Source organism: Gastrolobium bilobum, unplaced genomic scaffold, assembly GCF_033153095.1.
Source record: "Gastrolobium bilobum isolate Gb01-03AN ecotype WA unplaced genomic scaffold, APGP_CSIRO_Gbil_v1 utg6668, whole genome shotgun sequence".
In the NCBI taxonomy this organism is placed as follows: domain Eukaryota; kingdom Viridiplantae; phylum Streptophyta; class Magnoliopsida; order Fabales; family Fabaceae; genus Gastrolobium; species Gastrolobium bilobum.
Genome location: NW_026898778.1, coordinates 45524 through 66146, shown reverse-complemented (window position 1 = coordinate 66146; position 20623 = coordinate 45524). Strand labels below are relative to the sequence as shown.

Genomic DNA, 20623 nt, shown 5'->3' with positions numbered 1-20623 from the left:
ATGATATAGGCTTATCAGCCACATATCATATCTTATCCTTATCAGTCTCATATCATATCCTACTCTTATCATATCCTATCCACCAAACGAGCCCTAAACTTTTATTGTTTGAGAATTTTTAAGCATAGTGTGTCTCTTAAATCTATCATTTTTTTTCAATATTCTGACTAAATTTCATTTAATGTATTGCATCACTATTAAAAATTTAGATCTCACTCGCTATTATTAATTTGAATTACAATATCTCTCCATTTTTTTATTAAAAGAATATTTTATTAAAAGAACTATCTCTCTAATCTCGTTTGATCTCTCACATCTAAGTAATCTTGTCTATTTTATTGAAATTAAGTATTTAATTAATCAGTAACCAACCGGTGAGCATGTCGATTTTTATACAACTGCTTTTTGAGAGTTGAAAAATTATTATTACGAGATAGGATATTATTATTATCAGTTAGTGTTATTATTAATGTCGCTATGACTTTGGTAGTAATAATATTTTATCTCTATTATTATTATCATTATTAATAACAATTAATATGTTTATTTTATAAAATAAAAAATAAATTATTTTGATAACTAAATCAATTATATATTTATTAATTCGTATCCGAATTTTGCACGGGGGTTCTCCTGTTCTAAATAAAAATAGCATAATTATAATTGAATTAATCACATTAAAAATTGAAAAATTATTATATAGTAAAATTTATATCTATTTACCAAAAAAAAAAAAAAAATTTATATCAAAATTTTGTGGGATGTGGATTCTCATCTATTTACGAAAAAACCCGCCTTTCCAGTTCCGACACCTGTTTTCTGCGTTGGAAAAGACCAAAGTACAATAAATAAAATAAAATAAAAATCCGAATGCTTTTTCCTCAGCCATGTAAGAATTAAAAAATAAAATAAAATAAAATAAAATAAAAAATGCAACGTGAAAGTATCACACACTCTTTGCGTCTCGGTGTCGTTTCCACTCTTCTAACACAACACTATCTGTCTGCCTATATATCATTTTCGTCGCCGGAACCCTAATTCGATCTGCCGGAACTCGAGATCGCCGGTGAGTCTCTGATCTCACAGGTTTTTCATCGACCTTGTTGGTGTTCTTATACTTTGTTTTATTAATTTATTTACTTGGTTAAGGTTACACTCACAATGAATCATTTCGGTTGATGCAGTAGATGATTGTACGATTTGGGAATAGGTGAGATCAAAGGGGCTGGATTTCCTCGCCGAATGGAGGGAGGTAGCGTCTTTAGACTTACTTCTTATGGTACTGTTCATGACCAACTTTTTTTTGAGATGTAGGGTTCTCGTTGTTTTTTCATTTTGTTAGGAATTAGGATTGGTTTACTTTGTAATGGTAAGGTTCTTTGTTTTTTTTTTTTTTTCCATTCCAAAAAACATAACTTTGACTTTGTTTGGAGATTTCTTAATTTTGTTGGTTTAGGTTGCTTGGAAATGGTAAGTTTTTATATTTTGAATTTTTTTGCTTTCTTTCTAGTTGCCCGGTCTGGTTAATTGGTGCTGAGAAGAATTGTTCTGTGACTGCTTTTAATTTAAGGAGATGGTTAATTTCTACGTGTACATTGTTTTGGAAGGTTTTTAAGGATGTCTCACTCAGGAATACCGCTGTGCATAACTGATTATGCTGCTGGCGAAGTGGACATCCGGTATCCAAATTTAAATATGTCATTTTTTTTTTATAAATAAGAGTAATGCTATTAGTCACTGAATAAGGGAAATTTAGTTATACAAGCCATTTGGGAGTGATTTCGTGTAAAAACATGAATATAGCAGTGCTTTTTTTTAATAGAATAGGTTGGTGAAAAGAAGCTGCGAAGGGTCACAACCTGAGTGCTGATATGGCACTATGCAGAAGAAGCTTTCTTACTGCATGATGGTTGTGTTAACCCATCTTTGTAGTTTACAAAATTGAGACCACTTGGACGCATTCAATTAGCTGTATTTTTCATTTGCACCTTTTCTGCCGGATTATACTTTTCAAAACAACATTCCCAAATTGCTAGACAGTCTATAAACCCAAGGCTCTGAGCTGTTCGCCACTGCTCTCTCTCTCTCTCTCCCCCTGCCAAAATAAAACTGGTTCCTTTGTAGGCAAATCAATTCTAAGTTAGATAGATTAATAGATATATAATATATTACCATAGGGGCACCAAAGTTATTTTTTGTATGAATATGACTTTTGTTTTTTTTTTTTAATTGAACTATTTTAGGTAATTCTTGAATCGACTTGATATTTCAAATTATGTAATCACCAAATGATTAAATGATTAAGTTGTTTTCTGCTTTCGGTAAATTGAGGTTGTATGTTACCCTGCTTCATGTGGGGTCGTTGTATTAAATTAGTCAATAGCCAGCTGGAGTGACTGCTATCACGCTGGAGTGGGGCGAGTTTCCCAGCTCCCTGATGCTTGAAGTAGAGGATTTTAGCATAACGGTGTAGGCAGTGCACCACAATTTCTTCCCTTCGCATATATGGGTGGCAGCCAAAGCAGTTTCTATTAGGGTTTTCAGTTTAGATCTGGTCAGGCAAACGTCTATTTAGCCTCTACATATAGATTGGAGGACCCAAAGTGCATCTGGCCGGAATCGAAGCCCCAACACTAGGATTTATTCCATGTGCCGCTGTGGCTGTTCAGTTCTGTTTTAATGGCAGCTTCTTGAATAAGCCTTCTTTCTCTGTTTTGTTTTGTGTAGTTCATTCCCAACATCATTTCTTGAAACCAAATTTAAAGTTTTTTTATTTAATATTTTTTTTTTCAAGAAATGAAAGGAGATCACTGTCCTGTTGCTCTAATAATTGACAGCTGCCCTGTTTTGTAATTGACTTCACTATTCTTTTTAGTAGTAACAATCTTTGTTTTTATTTACTTATCTGGTTATGCTTTTAAGACTTGTTATTAGTACTTTAGGTTTTGAGTATTGAAATTTTGTTTAACAAAAACATCTCCCCATGAAACCCTGACTTGAAAGGGTAGAGGTGAGAAAATCTCTCTATGCAGTCTTTCCCTTGCATATTAATTGTTAGCTTTTTTATGGTACAAAACTTTAAAATTATCAGGAATATTAATTTTGTGTGTTCACCCATTTTTGAAGTATTTTGATTGTAGCTGCTATCCTTTGTGTCCCGGCCGCTCCACAATGTGCTATTTCCCACTATTATTTTTGGGGTTGGCTGCCCCACCACGTCTTCTGCCACAAACTACTCTGGGCTGTTCGTTACTCAAGAACTTTTTAATTTGAATTTCTATGTCTGTGTTATTCTGATGCATGGATGAAGGATGTGTATATTTATGTGGTAATCTTATTTGAAGTGTGTACCTCTGTTTGCTTGTGTTTTTGTCTGCATGCGTGTGTGTCTATCTATTTATGAATATATTTTATCAAGTTTAAGGACACTTTTCTGGCTGTTTATCTTATTCTAACATGCTTATTTGTTTTAGGGATACACCCATGGATTATGATGACAATGATTTTCAAAGCCAGAATCCCCATTTAGCTGGTGAAGGGAGCAACAAATTTCCTTCAGCATTAAGGCCATTTGCTCTTCCTAAGTTTGATTTCGATGAAAGCCTTCAAGGGCATTTAAGATTTGATAGTTTAGTTGAAACTGAAGTTTTCCTTGGCATTGAGAGTAACGAAGATAACCACTGGATTGATGCATACTCCCGGGTGAGTAGTGGCATAGAGTTTAGTTCAACTGCAGCTGAATCTTGCTCTATATCAAGACATAATAATGTTTGGTCTGAGGCCACTTCCTCAGAATCTGTTGAAATGCTATTAAAATCTGTTGGACAGGAGGAATTTATCCCTAGAGAAACTGTTATACAGGAATCTGATGCTTGCGATGAACTGGCATGCTTAGCTAAGCAAATGGAGCCCAATCCAAAACCTGATGATAAAAATGAGTGTAATGATAATGCTACAGAGTTACAGCCACCTGGAGATATTCATGAAAACTTGTCTGGATCAAAGGAGGATGTAGAAATGGAACAGTCTCTGGCTGGAGTTTCCCTAGGTCAGGAAGGTGCATTATCCATTGATGGAAGTTCAAGTAATCTGCAACCACATGATATGCACAGAAATATTGACTTGCCTGTGCCTAGGGGGATTCTCTTTACTGATGGCAAAAGTAACGACACAAATCAAGGAAGAGTTGAGAGTGGCGCTGATGGTTCTCTTGACGAAAAAAGTCAAGATGACTCATCTGCTTCTAGGGTGAAGACTAGTATTACTGCTGCTTCTACACAAAATATCTCTTTTACATGTGATGTCTTAAACATTCAAAATGTGCAAAATCAAGTAGCTAGTATGGGTGATGAGAAGCAAAGTTCTTTACAAATACAAACTAATAAGCAAGATTTGGAATCTTCTGTAATAAACAAAGATTGTGATGTTGACACTCAAACTGTGGATGTAAATGCAGTTGCAGATGAAGTGCATCATTCTGATAAACCTCTTTGTTCAATCCCCGTGGAAGAAACTTTGGCAAGTGGGACTGTAGTTAATGGCCTTGAGACTGGGGTAAGTAGTTTAGAAGACTCCTTAAGCATGGTACCTGATGGTATTTCTGACTTGCAGAAAGAAGAAAGATGCAGTGACAATACATGTTTCAGAGATTTGTCTCAGGGCAATGCAAATGAAGATGTGGTCTTGATTAAAGATGCAGGTACAGATGATCAGTCCGCACTAAATACATGTGACTCACCAAGGGTTTCAATTAAAGATGATTCTAGTTCTGAGGGGCATGTAGTTGAGGTCAGTAATTCTGATTGTGGGACTTGTCCAAATTTTCAGCAGAATGTGGGAACCGTTGAGAAGACATCTGCCAAGAGCAGTGTTTCTGAGGAAAAGGAGTTATTGAACACTGGTAACCAGATGGATGCAGATGTTTTATTAAGTCAGTCAGAGGCATCTATGTTTGCTGTGGTGGACAATAACACTTCTACTGTTAGTGAAGGAAATAATGGTAGCAGAACGGGAGGTTTTTCCAGTTTCGATGCGGTGGTGTCTACCAAATCTGACATTTTGGGTGAGGCAACTGAAGTATGTGAAAACAAGGAATCTGACAAGATGGATGATCATGAAGAATTTTGTCAAGATGTTTCTGTCATTGACCGAGAGAGTGAAAAGGTCCCTTTTGATTCTAGCCTAATGTATTGTGATGTTGACCAATCCCGTCTTGTTGATAGGGAAGTTGGTTCATCATCTCTTGGTGCAGGTAGCATGGAAACTAAGTTGACAAGTTCGACAGTATCAGTTGATGTCATGGCTGTCAATAAATCAGGTTTGTTATAATTACTTTTGAAAATATTAATATAGGATTTAACTTACCATAGGGATTAATCCAAGGCTTCTTTTCATGTTGTTTTTCAGCTTCACAATTTATATCTGAAAATATTAGTTCGACATCCTGTGAGATAGATGTTCAACCTCCTAGCAGAATTGTGTCCACACATGAAGTTACAGATCATCATGAAATTCAAAGGGTGATACTTGTTGGGTCTGCCTCTGTTGATAAAACAGAGGACTCTGAAGCCAAAATAGCTGAGGAAACAGGCATATCTCTTTCTGTTGGGTCTTCTGAACAGGAATTTGCTCCTTGTCATGTTACTAGAACTGAAAAACATAAATTTTCTGACACTTCTAGTCAGATTTTATGTGAGACAGTAAGCAGTTGTCTGCAGAATCTTGGAACTACTCCTAATGAAAAGATCAGTGAACCTCTAGAAACACTAAGTGATAAGGTTGATCAGGAATGCACAAATGAGGTTGGTGTGGGTCCAGTTCTATGTGAATCAAGAGAGAAACAGGGTGATGAAGTTGGGCTTTCTGTTATTAAGGATGATGAGGAGACAATACAAAAGAATCATGACAAGTCATCCTCAAAAATATCAGGTAATCTTTAATCTAGTATTGTCCATTTTTGTGATTCCTTTCAAATTCTGTAGTTTGTGGTATGGGGTTTGTGTTAGTTCTGGAACATGGGAAAAATTATCGTGTAACTGGTGGCACCAACTATGCAAATTGCCCTACTTTCCTCTAATTAAATGATTTTGTAAATGACTGTCTGTTGATTACGTTATGCATTTTTTAGGAACGCATTGTTGTTATGTATTCATTCATGAAATTTAATGTTAACAGCATCTTGTCTTACTGTTGCACATAGTAAGAAATATTCCCGTGTTTGTTCCTTTTCTGATTTTGGGTTCTCTTACTCAGGTTTTAACAAAATGAAAAATATCATATGGTGTTCTCTTGTTGAAATTAGTCATGTTTGTTTGCTTGACTATACTTTTATCAAACAGTGACCTCGTGGTTTCTCAGATGTCAAACTTATTCTAAAGTAAGATAACTAATCGGCATGTGTCTTTGGAAGATTCTTATTGTACCATTCAGATATGTCTGGACTAAGGGAAGCCTACTTAATATATATAGGATGATAATTGGCAGTAGACCATTATTTTGGCTTCATTGTGTATTGAATTTCTCGTTTGATCAATGCTCTTATATTCAACTCTGTCTTGTAGAACTTGTCAGCTTTTTCCCCCATAAGAAACCTGAAAGTCACACATGTTTCTGTAGTTAAGAAGAAAATGGTGGACCCGAGGAAAAGTGGAGTTAAATCAGGGGAAAAAAGAGTAAATAGAGTTTAATTTTTTAAAAGTATTTATATATATTATTGTAACATGCTTTTGCAACCCTATAACTTTTATTAGTTTATTGAAAAAGCTTTTAATTGAGCTTCATGACTGTTTTGGATAAAAGTAAAAATGGAAAACTACCTTTCTGTGCTATCTCCTCCTCCTCCTTCTGTTCTCTTTCCTAATAGTAGAAAAAAGTATGAAAGACGCCAAAGTGGTTCTACCCGTATTATATATAATCAACTACGTCAGCTTCTTCTTCTTTTTTTTTTTTTTTGGGGTGGGGATCGAAAGGAGAAATACAAGTACAAATTCTAAACCTAATACAATCTAGAATATGCAAAGTGAAATATATGATCCAGGGGCAACGAACACAAGATTGATTATATGGGCAATCAAAAGTGCTATTTAATTTTTCTGATAATTCTCTTACTATAGAAGTTTCAATAATTTTTTGCAAACCTAAGTTGATGCATGATGCATATTATGAAATGTTCGTATCATGATGCTATTCCTTCTTAAATAAAAGAATTCATCAAGAAAAGAGAGAAGTGCATAGATTGGAAGGAGGGGGGATAAGGCATCCTCCCCAACCCCCATTCTCCCCTTAACCACGAACTTAGAATCCCATTGCATATAAGAAACAAGGGTTCTTGAAAAGAAGGCCCTCTCAACACATCCTTCCAAATCAGGAGCAAACCCCCACTCATAAAGAATGAGAAGGGAAAAGAGGGATGAATGTAAGAGATGACTCTTCTGACATGCGCTAGTTACAACAACAGTAGCAGAAACCTTTTCCCACTGGTTGGGGTCAACTGCATGGATCAAACAAAAACACAAAGACTCACAAGTCCCATGAGTATTATTGTGTTGGTCTTCGCATCCTGACCATTATGAGGATGGCAGTATTCTCTGTTCCCCACCCTATCTCTATTTTTTTCTTTCTAGTTGTCATAAGCATACTACCTGTACTAATGGTCTCTGCTTTAAGCATATGATTGTGGCGTCTTCTTCCTGGTTGCTTGTCTACATTTTGAGTTTACATTCGATCTGCCCTGTTTATTCTTGTTTCTTCTGGCTGTGTCCTTTCAGAGCAAAGGTAGTAGTGAACTTCTGGGTGTAACCATGGAAAATGTTTTGTAATTTGTACCAATTTGTCCTGTCCTGTTTTATAATCACCCCATGTTATTGTGGTAGAATGGTTGAATATAATTTGTGTGAACTAGTGCTGAGTTGTTTATAATTGTAACGTCTCATGCTCTTAACATTCATTCAAATATTTCATAATATTGGAATATTACTTTTGTAGGTGACATTATATCTGCAAACAAAGGTTTCATATCTTCTTCACCTGATTCACACATCAAGTTGCATGAGACCGGAGGCTGTCCTGCCAATCCTTCCATTAGTACTTGTGGTCCCTCTATTACATTTGGAATCCATCCTGAAAATGAAAAGGATGGGAATCAGGTTAAGACTTCTGCTGATCTGAATCCTCCAGCTTCTGAGTTCATAAATAAGGATGAAAAAAACATGTCTACTGATCATGATCCCAAGGGGAATGATGCGTCTAAAAATGAGAGAAGCTTAATTCCGGAGGTAAATCCAGCGGTAAATTTGTCCAAGAAAGACATTTTAGATTTAACCACGAGAGGAACAAATGTTGGCAAGAGCCAAACAGTTCCTGTTACTCCAGCCAACAAAGCATCAACGGTAATTCTTGTTGCTGTTCATAATACAAGTCTAAAGGCTCTGTTATCTGAATGTTATTCTCTGTACTGCTTATATTTCCTGATTTAGTTTCCCCCTGACATTCATGGGGGCTTCTTGAAAGATTCATTGTTAAGATATGTTATGTATTTTCATTATGAAGTGATCTAATAGACTTATTTTATTCTTTTTTTCTCCTCCTTCCTTATTATTGAAGGTTGTGGAGGAATTTCCATTGGCTTCTGGGCTAGGTACTCCCAAGAGCAAAGCAGCAGGAAATGTCTCCCATGGGAGTCCACTAATATCCGATGGTGTTTTAGCACGTAGTATTTCTAAAGTTACACCTGAGCGCAAAACTCGGCGAGCATCTAATAAGATAGCTGGAAAGGAATCTTCTAAAAAAGGAAGTAAAGGAAAAACTGTGGCAAGACAGTCAGAAAGAGCAGATAGATCAACTAGTGTGTCTCTGAGCCCGTCACCTGGTTTCCAGCTTATGCAATCGAACGAGATGCAGCATTATGGGCACATTGATTCCATCAGCACAAAGCCATTTGCTCTTTTAAATGCTTCAACATCTAGTCTTCCAGATTTGAACACTTCTGGTTCTCCATCTGTTCTATTTCAACAGCCTTTCATGGATATTCAGCAAGTACAATTGCGTGCGCAGATCTTTGTCTATGGAGCTTTGATGTGAGTTCAAATGTTGGATATATTGTATTTTGTTTAATTGTTATGGATGCTACATAGATACATTGTGCATGTTTGCTTATGAATCATGTGTTTTTTTATCCATTCTACCTTACCTTGTTCCCGCTCCCCCATGGTTTATTCAAAAATGGGAAATCCTTGGTCAGTTTTATTTTACGGCTTTCAGTTTTAATCGGTTTGTTGAACCTTAAACCTATTTTGTGCTCATTCAATCACTATACTATCTGAAGCTGAGATACGAGTGTACCTTCATGAGATAGTAATTTTTTTAAGCAGCTTGAGATGTTCTATACTCTCTATTGAAAAGAAGTTTTTGTATATTGATCTTGAATAATTTACATGAGTGAGTATTTATACAAGAAAGAATCGCTGAGAATGACTAAGCGATGACTAATCAATCCTAATCACAATCAATCCTAATCAATCATAATCAATCCTAATTAATAGGAAATAAAAACGGAAACATGTTTGAATTCTGATTTTCTACACTCCCCCTCAAGTTGGGAGGTAAATATTGATCATTCCCAACTTGCCAATCAAGTCTTCGAATGCTGGACGGTGTAGGCCCTTGGTAAGGATATCTGCCGTTTGCTCTTTGGTTGGAACATATATCAAACGCACACTTCCATCATCTAATTTTTCTTTGATGAAGTGACGATCAACTTCCACGTGCTTTGTTCGATCATGATGCACAAGATTTTGAGCAATGCTAACAGCTGCCTTGTTGTCGCAATATAGTTTTATTGGTAGGGAATATGAAATCTTCAACTCTTGAAGAAGTCTTCTCAACCAGATTCCTTCACAAACTCCATGAGCTAAAGCTCGAAATTCTGCTTCAGCACTACTTCTTGCAACCACTGTTTGCTTTTTGCTTCTCCAAGTAACAAGATTTCCCCACACATAGGTGCAATAGCCTGAGGTGGATCTCCTGTCTACTGATGAGCCTGCCCAATCTGCATCAGTGTAGATTTCAATTGTCCTTTTATACCCCTTTTTAAAGAATAATCCTCTTCCTGGAGTATTCTTGAGGTATCTAAGCACCCTATAGACTGCACTAAGATGCTTCTCCTTGGGTGAGTGCATGAATTGACTAATCATACTCACCGCAAAGGCAATGTCAGGACGCGTATGAGATAAGTAGATTAGTTTACCAACCAATCGCTGATATTGTTCTTTATCCACCTCATTCCCATCTTCAATACCTAACTTGGTATTAGGTTCCACAGGTGTCTCAGCAGGTTTACACCCTAACATTCCTGTTTCCAACAAAAGATCTAGAACATATTTCTTTTGTGTTAGAGTGATGCCTGTTTTGCTCCTAGCAACTTCCATACCAAGGAAATATTTGAGAGTGCCAAGGTCTTTGAGTTCAAATTGAGCTGCTAGAAATTTCTCCAAGTTGTTCAATTCCTCAATATCATCATCTGTAAGAATTATATCATCTACATATACAATAAGAATAGCAATTTTACCATCCTTAGAGTGTTTGTGGAAGAGAGTATGATCAGTCTGTGCTTGAATGAAGCCTCTTCTTTTGACTGCTTGTGTGAATTTGTCGAACCATTCTCTGGGAGATTGTTTCAATCCATATAGAGACTTTTTTGGTTTACACACTGATCCATTTCCCTTTTCAAAACCAGGTGGAGGATCCATATAGACTTCTTCATGTAAGTCACCATTTAGGAATGCATTCTTCACATCTAACTGTTGCAGAGGCCAATCTAGATTGGCAGCAAGAGATAAGAGAACTCGGATGGTATTGACTTTAGCAACCGGAGCAAAAGTCTCATGATAATCTATCCCATGAGTCTGAGTGAAACCCTTTGCAACCAATCTTGCCTTGTATCTGTTGATGCTATTATCTGCATTGAATTTTATTGTAAACACCCATTTGCATCCTACTGCCTGTTTTCCTTTGGGTAGGGTCACTATCTCCCAAGTTCCATTTCTTTCTAAAGCATTCATTTCTTCAAAGACAGCATCCCTCCATTTTTGATCATTGAGAGCCTCATGTATATTTCTCGGTATCTTTGTACTATCCAACATAGTATTGAAAGCACGAAACCCTGGGGACAACTTTCCATATGAAATATGATTAGAAATAGGATGAGTAGTACAAGATCGAGTACCTTTTCTGAGAGCAATGGGCAAGTGTAGATCATTTTCACCATGACACTCAAGTATTGGGGTGCTGGAACTAGAACATGGTTCAGAATCCTGGCAGTGTAGAGGCTCTGGGTTATTCACACTTTGAGGAGGCTTTCGCCTGCTATAAACTTGTCCCCATTTTGAGGAGGCTCTTGATGGTGAGGATTCTGTAGCTCCCCCTGTTTCCAAAAGTAGAGGTAATACCGTGGCATCAGTAGGTTCCCATGACTGATCTTCATCTACTCCTATAGACTCCCCCTGAAGAGAAGTCGAGGGGAAGAAAGGGTCATTCTCAGAAAAAGTGACATCCATAGAGACAAAGACCTTACGAAGAGAGGGTGAATAACATTTATAGCCACGTTGAGTAGGAGAATAACCAATAAAGACACACTGAAGAGACTAGGATCAAGCTTAGACCGTTGATGGGAGGGAATATGGACAAATACAACGCAACCAAATAACTTGAGAGGTAAGGAGGAGACACCTCGGAAGGAAGGGAAGATACGAACAAGACTAGAAAGAGGAGACTGAAATTTCAGGATGCGAGATGGCATTCGATTTATCAGATACGAGGCAGTGAGAACTGCCTCTCCCCAAAGATATTTAGGAACACTCGTGGTAAACATAAGAGCCCGAGCAACTTCAAGGAGATGTCGGTTTTTTCTTTCCGCAACTCCGTTTTGTTGGGGTGTGTCAGGACACGAGCTTTGGTGAAGGATGCCATGTTGGGAAAGATATTCTCCAAGAATAGAGTTAAAATACTCTTTGCCATTATCTGTACGAAGAATTTGTATGGCAACTTGGAATTGGGTTTGAACCATGGCATGAAAATTTTTAAACACGGATGCAGCATCGGACTTATCCTTTAGAAGATACACCCAACAGACTCGAGAATGGTCATCAATGAAGGTAATGAACCATCGAGTACCTGAAATATTTTTAACACGGGCTGGACCCCATATGTCACTATGAATTAAGGAAAATGGGGAAGAGTCATGGTGAACTTTAGAAGGATAATGAGCACGAGTATGCTTGGCAAGTTGACAAATATCACAAGAAAACAAACTTGGACTTTTATTAATAAATAAGTTTGGCAACAACTTCTGAAGATAAATAAAATTTGGATGGCCTAGCCTACGATGCCACAGCATAACATCATTACATGAATCAAAAGGAAACATAGAGTTTTTTTCTACGAAAACAGCTTCATGAGTCACATCCTCCTCAAAGTAGTAAAGTCCACCATCCTCTCTAGCACTGCCAATCATCATCTCCGAGTCCTGTTCCTGAAAAACACAACCATGTGGAAAGAATTTAGCAAAGCAATGCAACTCAGAGGTGAGCTTGCTAATGGAAATAAGATTACAAGTCAGAGAAGGAACATAAAGAACTGATGTCAAAGTAATCAGCTTAGAAAGTTTAATGGTTCCGTGTCCCGCAATCTGGGAAAAACTGCCATCGGCGATCTTGACCCGAGAAGGTTCAAAATATGGAGTGTATGAACAAAACAAGCCAAGATTACCTGTCATATGATCAGAGGCTCCAGAATCAAGGATCCAATGATTTTGACTATCAACATGGAAAGTTGTACCTTGCTGGACCACATGACTAGTGGCCTTAGGAGGTTGAGTCAAAAGTCTCTGAAGTTGTTCAAACTGAGTCTTGCTAAGAAAGACACCATCAGAGTCAGAGGATGCATGGGGCTCATCAACCTTGTCATCAGTAGAGACCTGATATGCACGACCTTTATTTTGTCCTTTGGGCTTCCAATTTGCAGGTTTCCCGTGGATTTCCCAACATTTCTCACGGGTATGACCAATTTTATTGCAGTGGGTGCACCATGGACGACCATCCCGTTTTGATTCTCCGGAGGAACGGTCAATGGTACGGTTGGCAGCTAATGCAGACATATCATCAGACTTATCAAGCGACTCCTTTTCTCCCAGCATAACTCTCCGTCTACTGGCTTCTCGACGAACTTCAGCAAAGGCGTCAGCAAGTGAAGGTAACGGTCGCTGCCCCAATATTTGACCACGAACCTCATCAAGATCTCGGTTGAGTCCGGCAAGGAAATCATACAGTCTTTCCTTCTCCAAGTGTTTTTTAAATTGGGTATTAGCTTCCAATCCCTTAAGATCAGATGCATAATAAAGATCCAATTCCTGCCATAAATTCGTTAGTGCAGTAAAATATTCAGTAACAGTCATACCCCTTTGACGAAAGTCTCTCAACTTATTTCTCAGTTCAAAAACTTGAGAGGTATTCTCCAGATCGGAGTAATTCTGTTGAACAGCATCCCAAATTTCCTTGGCAGTATCAAAGAACAAATAGGTTTGGCCAATCTGTGGTTCCATGGAATTAGTCAGCCAAGCCATGACCAAGGAATTATTAATCTCCCAATCGTCATAATCAGGAGAATTCTCAGTAGGTTTCTTAATTCTTCCCTCAAGATAGCCCATCTTACCCTTTGCCCGGATGACCAACTTAACTGATTGAAACCATTGCAGAAAATTCCTACCGTTCAACCGGTGATTGGTGATCTGGAAACCTAAGTTGTCTCCAGAGGACTGAGAATTTGGGGCAGATGAGGAGGCAGAAGAGTGTTTTGAGGAAGCCATGAATAGAAAGAAGAGGGTTGACCGTTGATGAAAAATCAAGTTTTGTAAATTTTTGATCTGACCACTGGAACAGGAAGGGGAGAAGCCGGCGAGAAGGTCTGTGCAAGTCGCGGCGGAAAAAGACGTTGGGAAGGCAGCGCGTGGAGCTCACGCGCCGGAGACTGGCCGCGCGTGTGACGGCGCGTGCGGCGGTTGACGGCGATGGGTCCAGCGGCGGTCGACTCGTTGGATCCTTCTGAGTCGAATGGTCACCTCACTTTCTTGATCGGAGGTCAGTAGACTAGGTTTCTGTGTTGGACAGATTCAAGGAGGTGTTTAGGAGGTGTTTGACGGTGATGGAAGTGTTTGGATGGTTATTTCAGATTTGAATTAGGGTAGGAACGAACCCGCTCTTGATACCATATTGAAAAGAAGTTTTTGTATATTGATCTTGAATAATTTACATGAGTGAGTATTTATACAAGAAAGAATCGCTAAGAATGACTAAGCGATGACTAATCAATCCTAATCACAATCAATTCTAATCAATCACAATCAATCCTAATCAATCATAATCAATCCTAATTAATAGGAAATAAAAACGGAAACATGTTTGAATTCTGATTTTCTACACTCTCTGGTATGATAATCAACTGTGCCAATTATTTCTCTTATTGATGTTGCTGCAGTCAAGGCACAGTACCTGATGAGGCACATATGATATCTGCTTTTGGGGGCCCAGGTTTTTTTTCTTTCAAATCATGATCCCTTTTCCTTCTCTTTTCTCTTATTTGTTTGTAACAAAGTATTGAGTTCCCATGAATTGTTGTTAGATGGTGGAAGGAGCCTTTGGGAGAATGCTTGGCGTTCCTGCATGGAAAGACAGCGCGGTAAAAAATCTCATCCCATTAACCCAGAAACATCTTTGCAATCACGATCTGGTATCTTTTGTTGTATATTATATACATTTTTATATTAACTTGTTTGGTTTTTTCTTTGATTTGATTGTGTAACTCTTAAGAATTGATATCAGCAGGTCCTAGAACCACTGATTTGGCAGTTAAGCAAAGTGCACATCAAGGAAAAGGTGTCTCTTCACCTCTTGGCCTAGCCAACTGCAAGGCTACTCCAACAATTGTAAACCCTTTAATATCCCTTTCATCTCCCCTTTGGAGCCTACCAACTCCCTCTTGTGATTCCCTGCATTCTAGTTCCCTTGCAAAGGGTTCCGTTATGGATTATCCACATGCACTTACTTCTTTGCATCCTTATCAAACCCCACCTGGTAGAAGCTTTCTTGGACATAACACGTCTTGGACATCTCAAACCCCCCTTCGTGGACCATGGATTGCTTCTCTCACTCCTGCAGCTGATAACAGTTCCCATATTTCTGCATCACCTGTTACAGATACAATTAAGTACAGTTCAGTCAAAGGATCTTCTGTACCTCCTTCCTCTAGCATAAAGAATGTTCCAACTTGTCTGCCAGCTTCAAGTGCAGGTACACAAAATGTATTTGTAGCAACTGCCCCTCTGCTTGATACAAACAATGTCTCACATGCTCAGCATTCTTCAGATCCAAAGCCCAGAAAAAGAAAAAAAGTTATGGTGTCTGAGGATCTTGGCCAGAAGGCTATGCATTTCCAATCTCAAGTAGTACCGACTAATGTTGTCAGCAGCCATATATCTGCTGCTGTTGCCACTGCAGCCCCTGTTGGGAATGTGCCCATAACTACTGTTGAAAAATCAGTTGTGTCTATCTCTCCTCTATCTCTTGCTGATCACCTCAAAAGTGACTGGAATGTAGAGAAGAGGATTCTGTCAGATGAGTCTCTTACGAAAATTAAGGAGGCGAGGGTAAATGCAGAGGAAGCTTCTGCTCTTTCTGCTGCTGCTGTCAATCATAGCCTGGAGATATGGAAACAGTTGGATAAGCAAAAAAATTCTGGATTGGTGTCAGATATTGAGGCCAAATTAGCTTCTGCAGCAGTTGCGGTTGCAGCTGCTGCCGCTGTTGCTAAGGCAGCAGCTGCAGCTGCCAATGTTGCATCAAATGCTGCGTTACAAGCAAAAATGATGGCTGATGAAGCATTGGTCTTATCTGGTTATGAGAGTTCTTACCAAATTTCTCTTTCTGAGGGTATGAGTGACTTGGGAAAAGCAAACCCTGCTTCCATCTTGAAGGGTGCTAATTTAACCAACGGCTCTAGTTCTATTCTTGTCGCTGCAAAGGAGGCTGCAAGAAGAAGAGTGGAAGCTGCTTCAGCTGCCGGAAAACGAGCTGAAAATATGGATGCTATTGTGAAGGCTGCTGAGCTGGCGGCAGAAGCTGTGTCACAGGCTGGAAAGATTGTAACTATGGGTGATCCTCCCCCATTAAGTGACTTAGTAGAAGCTGGTCCAGAGGGTTGTTGGAAAGCAGCCCAAGAGTCTTCTCAGCAAATCGGACTATTGAAAGACATGGCCAGAGGTTTGGTAAACATTGATAATGTTGGAGACAGACCGGAAACTTCTCATATATGTAACAGAGGTATTTCATCTGATGAAATGGGGAAGCAGATTGCTGGAAGTGAGAAATCGCCTTTTCAGAAGGTGCATAATGAGATATCACAGGACCATACGAGGTCCATTGATGGCATTTCCTCTATTAGTAACATCAATGAAAAGAGTTCAAAAGGAACAAAGGGCCGTAAGGTTTCTGATTTAGTCAATCCTGTTGATATGCTTCCTGAATCTGAGACTGAAATACAGGCTTCTTTTGCTGTTGGTAATGGATCTGAAAATCTGGAGGAAAATAACATCAAGGAGGGAACACTTGTCGAGGTTGTTTTCATAAATTCTTTACATTTTTTAGTTGATTTAGTTAAAGTAGTTAGATTAATGACCATGGGCTTTTATTGTTATCATTACTACTTTGGTGATGATTAGATCCTAATTTTATTAAAATTGAATTCATTCTTTCCAATTTGGAAAGGTTGTTGCTTTTAAATTATATTTTTCCTGGCTAACTGAAGCAATCATATGTATCAGGTTTTCAAAGATGGCGAAGGATTTAAAGCAGCATGGTTCACAGCTAACTTATTAAGTTTGAAGGATGGTAAAGCTTATGTATGCTACAGTGTGCTTGTAAATGATGAAGGTTGGTTAAGATTATGCATACTTGTTGTTTGATGAGAATAAAATACCTTATTAACTAATTGACCAGTGAGAAAAACTACATGACTTTGTTTTCCATTTTTTTTCCATTGGCAAGGCCCAGTGAACCTGGGCTCACTGTGTGTACAGTCTCTAGAATATGACATTGGAATGTAAAAGCTATTGGATCAGATCATATAACTCTAATTCTGATGTTTTTCTGAAGGTGTTTGTCATAGGTTTAGTGCATAAATTCTTAATTAAGGCTTTGAAAGTAAATCAAGCATTTTGGATAAGAAAATTTTCAAATTTGTGTTTATATGATGTTAATATTGTCTCCTATCATCTTGGATGTGAATGAGTCACTGGTAATACAATTTGTATTACAACAGTGTATTTTGTCATTGTGAATAAGAAAAGAATCATTGTTTTCTAGATGCAGGGCCTTTAAAGGAATGGGTTTCACTTGAAGGAGAAGGAGACAAACCGCCCAGAATACGGACCGCTCGTCCTCTTACTGGTTTGCATAATGAAGGAACGAGGAAGAGGCGAAGAGCAACTATGGTAGATTATACTTGGTCTGTTGGGGATAGAGTCGATGCATGGATAAAAGAAAGGTATAGTTATCTACAGTTTTCAAAGGATGATTATGAGATAGAATTTGATGTTTATATGTAGTTATATATTATTGCCGTATGTCTTATGGGATATTTGCCTGTGACACTTTCTAATGTGTTCTTTTAAGGTTTTATTTGTTTGACACTAATCCAACAGATACAGGCGAAGTGATCCACATAAATGCAGTAACTATATATATACATACACACACACACACACATGTATATTAATTGTATAGAGTGTTTTGATTGTTGATATGAGCAATATTTTTATGGGTTCATTATTTATAGTTGATATCAAGAAATTCGCAAAAGGGAATGAATTTTATTGCGCTGATAGGATTCTGTATGCTCAAAGCACGAAAATAATTGTTCTTGATTATAACGTTTGATACACACTACCCATCATTCCGAGGAGTGTTTTTTAGATAACATCAATAATTAGCATCTTTAATTACACATTCAGTTCCTTCCGGAAAAAAGTACACACAAAAAGATCTTACAGATTCAATTCATCCTTATATTAGCTTTTGTCTTGCAAAAACCATAAAGCTGCAAAGCTTGGCCAGTTAGTGATGTCTTGCTGTTTGGTTTTGCAGCATCGTTGTTTTTCTTATTGCAATTTCATTATGCTGCGGCACTTTTAATGTGTATTTCCTTTTATTATATAGTTTTGTGTACCATACATTGCGTCTTTATTTTACTGTGGCAGTTATCTCATGTTTGGTAGTTTTTGTGATCAGCTGGCAGGAAGGAGTTATTACAGATAAGAACAAGAAAGATAAAACAACATTAACCGTTCACTTTCCTGGTATGCATGTTATTTGATCAAACATCAATTTATATTGTGCTTACCAACGTCTAAAACCTACTTCAAGGAAATACACAATCTAATTGGTTTTCTACAGCTAGTGGAGAAACATCAACTGTCAGAGCTTGGCATCTCCGTCCCTCCCTTATTTGGAAGGATGGGAAATGGATTGTCTCTCCCAAGGGGGGAGCAAATGACAGTTCTACCCATGAGGTACTTCTTTTGCAACTTCTGATTTTAACTTAATGCCTGTCCGTGCTGAGTTGTGCATTTTGATGTAGGGTGATACACCACATGAAAAACGACCTAAATTAGGTAGTCCTACAGTAGAGGTAAAAGGGAAAGACAAGGTTTCAAAAGATGTTGATGCTGTGGAGGCAGCTAATCCCGGCGAGTTGAGGTTACTTAATTTAACTGAAAATGATAAAGTGTTTAATATTGGTAAGAACAGCAAGAATGAAAATAAACCTGATGCACACAGAATGGCGAGGACTGGTCTTCAAAAAGTAGGATCAGGAGTGATTTTTGGCGTTCCTAAACCTGGGAAGAAAAGGAAATTTATGGAAGTAAGCAAGCATTATGTTACAGATGGGACACGTAAGATTAATGATGGAAATGATTCAGTTAAGCTTGCAAATTTCTTGATACCTTCAGGATCACGTGGGTGGAAAAATAGTTCCAAAAATGATACCAAGGAGAAACTTGGGGCTGAGTCCAAGGCCACCATTAAGTCTGGAAAGCCACAGAGTGTTTTGGGTAGAGTGATCCCACCAAAGGTAAACCCTTTATCAAACTCTAATACCAATGACCCGACTAGTCGTACAAGGATCAAGGATTCTTCAAGTCATTTCAAGAATGCATCTAAGAGTGAAAATCAGGTGGAAAGAGCATCCTCTTCTGGAACCACTGGAGCTGGAGCAGGACCAATCTTATATTCGTCACTTGCAACTTCAACTGATTCTTATCCCAATAAAAAGACATCCACAACACGGGCAAGCAAGGGAAAACTTGCGCCTGCTGGTAGGAAGTTGGGTAATGTTGAGGTGGAAAAGGGTTTGAATAGAAATCCGGTGAAATCAACCTCTGAAGTCATTGAGCCTCGTAGATCCAATCGCAGGATCCAACCAACATCAAGAGTAAGTGATTATTCTGGGCTGCATCTAATGAATTCCTTTTATTTTATTTTGGTCTTTTCTCTCTTTTTAAAGTATAAAAATGAGCCATTTTACTGTCTGACTGATCCGTAACAAATACTGTATTTTATATACTGTTGACTTCTGTTTTGAGGCTTGACGTGGTTGACTCTGGGTTGGCAGTTATTAGAAGGATTGCAGAGCTCTTTAATTGTCTCAAAGGTTCCTTCTGGTTCACATGAAAAGGGTCACAAAAACCAGAATCGTAATGCTTCTAGGGGTGAGAATCTGTATATCTATAATTCTACTTCGAGTGAGTCTATATTTACATTTCAACTTATTGACTGTAACAGGTAATAACCAGGGTTAAATGGAGTAGTGATGCCGTTCAGTTGAAAGACCAACCGTTATTGGATCACCCCCATACTCAGTATAAATGTGCATATTTTATAATAGGGAACAAAGGAATGGAAATTCTTGTTTCCTTGAGTTTAGGCAGAGACTAGGCCAGTAGATGTTCATATTAATTTAATCTTGTTTACAATATGATTTGATCTCCCTAGGTCTCATGGCACTGTAGGCTGTATATGGAATTTATCCATGTGGACTGGTTTGTAGAGGTTTGCTGATATGATAAAATGGTAACATCGTGCTCCTCTTCTTTAGGTATCGATTTCCGTTCTCCTCCCATCTTCTCCTTTGTCGCGAATCTCTGCGATAAGCTAAGGTTGTGACGAATTTGGGAAAAAAAAAAAAAAATAATAATAATAATAATAGAATTTGGAATAATTGGACAATGACAAAGAGTTTATATATGATTGATGAATCGTGTATCATATATGTGAATTTCATTTATCAATTATTATTAGTTTCGTTTTTTAAGAAAATTTTCAAGACCGTTCATTTCCAGGCCATCACTAGGAATGAGGTCACCAGGCAATCTATTAATTGAAGGAGTAAAATGATTATGTATTCAAAAAAAAAAAGGAGTAAAATGATTAAGATTTTTTTTTTTTTTTTTTTTTTTTTTTTTTTTTAGAGAAAACTCAAATTTAGCGCAAAAACTATAAAAAAAGCTCTCGACCGAAAC

General features: G+C 37.9%; 1 protein-coding gene across 9 annotated transcripts; it reads left to right on the top strand.

Annotated features, from left to right (window-relative positions):
* The first annotated feature begins 966 nt into the window (after positions 1-966).
* Positions 967-20187, top strand: LOC133284060 (uncharacterized). 9 transcript variants are annotated; one of them, XM_061481022.1, is made up of 17 exons: positions 967-1086; positions 1185-1252; positions 3474-5317; positions 5407-5928; positions 7984-8387; positions 8602-9074; positions 14527-14579; positions 14671-14778; positions 14871-15338; positions 15414-16660; positions 16868-16976; positions 17409-17589; positions 18333-18400; positions 18498-18613; positions 18682-19536; positions 19717-19813; positions 19887-20187. In XM_061481022.1, exons 3-17 carry the CDS (start codon positions 3484-3486, stop codon positions 19901-19903), a joined length of 6552 nt encoding a protein of 2183 aa, XP_061337006.1. In that variant the 5' UTR covers positions 967-1086; positions 1185-1252; positions 3474-3483; the 3' UTR covers positions 19904-20187. The 9 variants fall into 9 exon arrangements, with proteins under 9 accessions (XP_061337006.1, XP_061337004.1, XP_061337003.1 ...); XM_061481020.1 differs by having other exon boundaries at positions 14671-14727; positions 14874-16660; XM_061481019.1 differs by having other exon boundaries at positions 14671-14727; positions 14859-16660.
* The last annotated feature ends 436 nt before the right edge of the window (positions 20188-20623 follow it).

Bases quoted from the DNA above. Each gene is read 5' to 3' on its own strand.
- LOC133284060 (XM_061481013.1), top strand. From the start codon at position 3,484: ATGGATTATGATGACAATGATTTTCAAAGCCAGAATCCCCATTTAGCT. The intron at 16,661-16,867 runs GTTGTTTTCATA...CATATGTATCAG, and splicing joins AGGAGGGAACACTTGTCGAG to GTTTTCAAAGATGGCGAAGG. The intron at 16,977-17,408 runs GTTGGTTAAGAT...ATTGTTTTCTAG, and splicing joins TGTGCTTGTAAATGATGAAG to ATGCAGGGCCTTTAAAGGAA.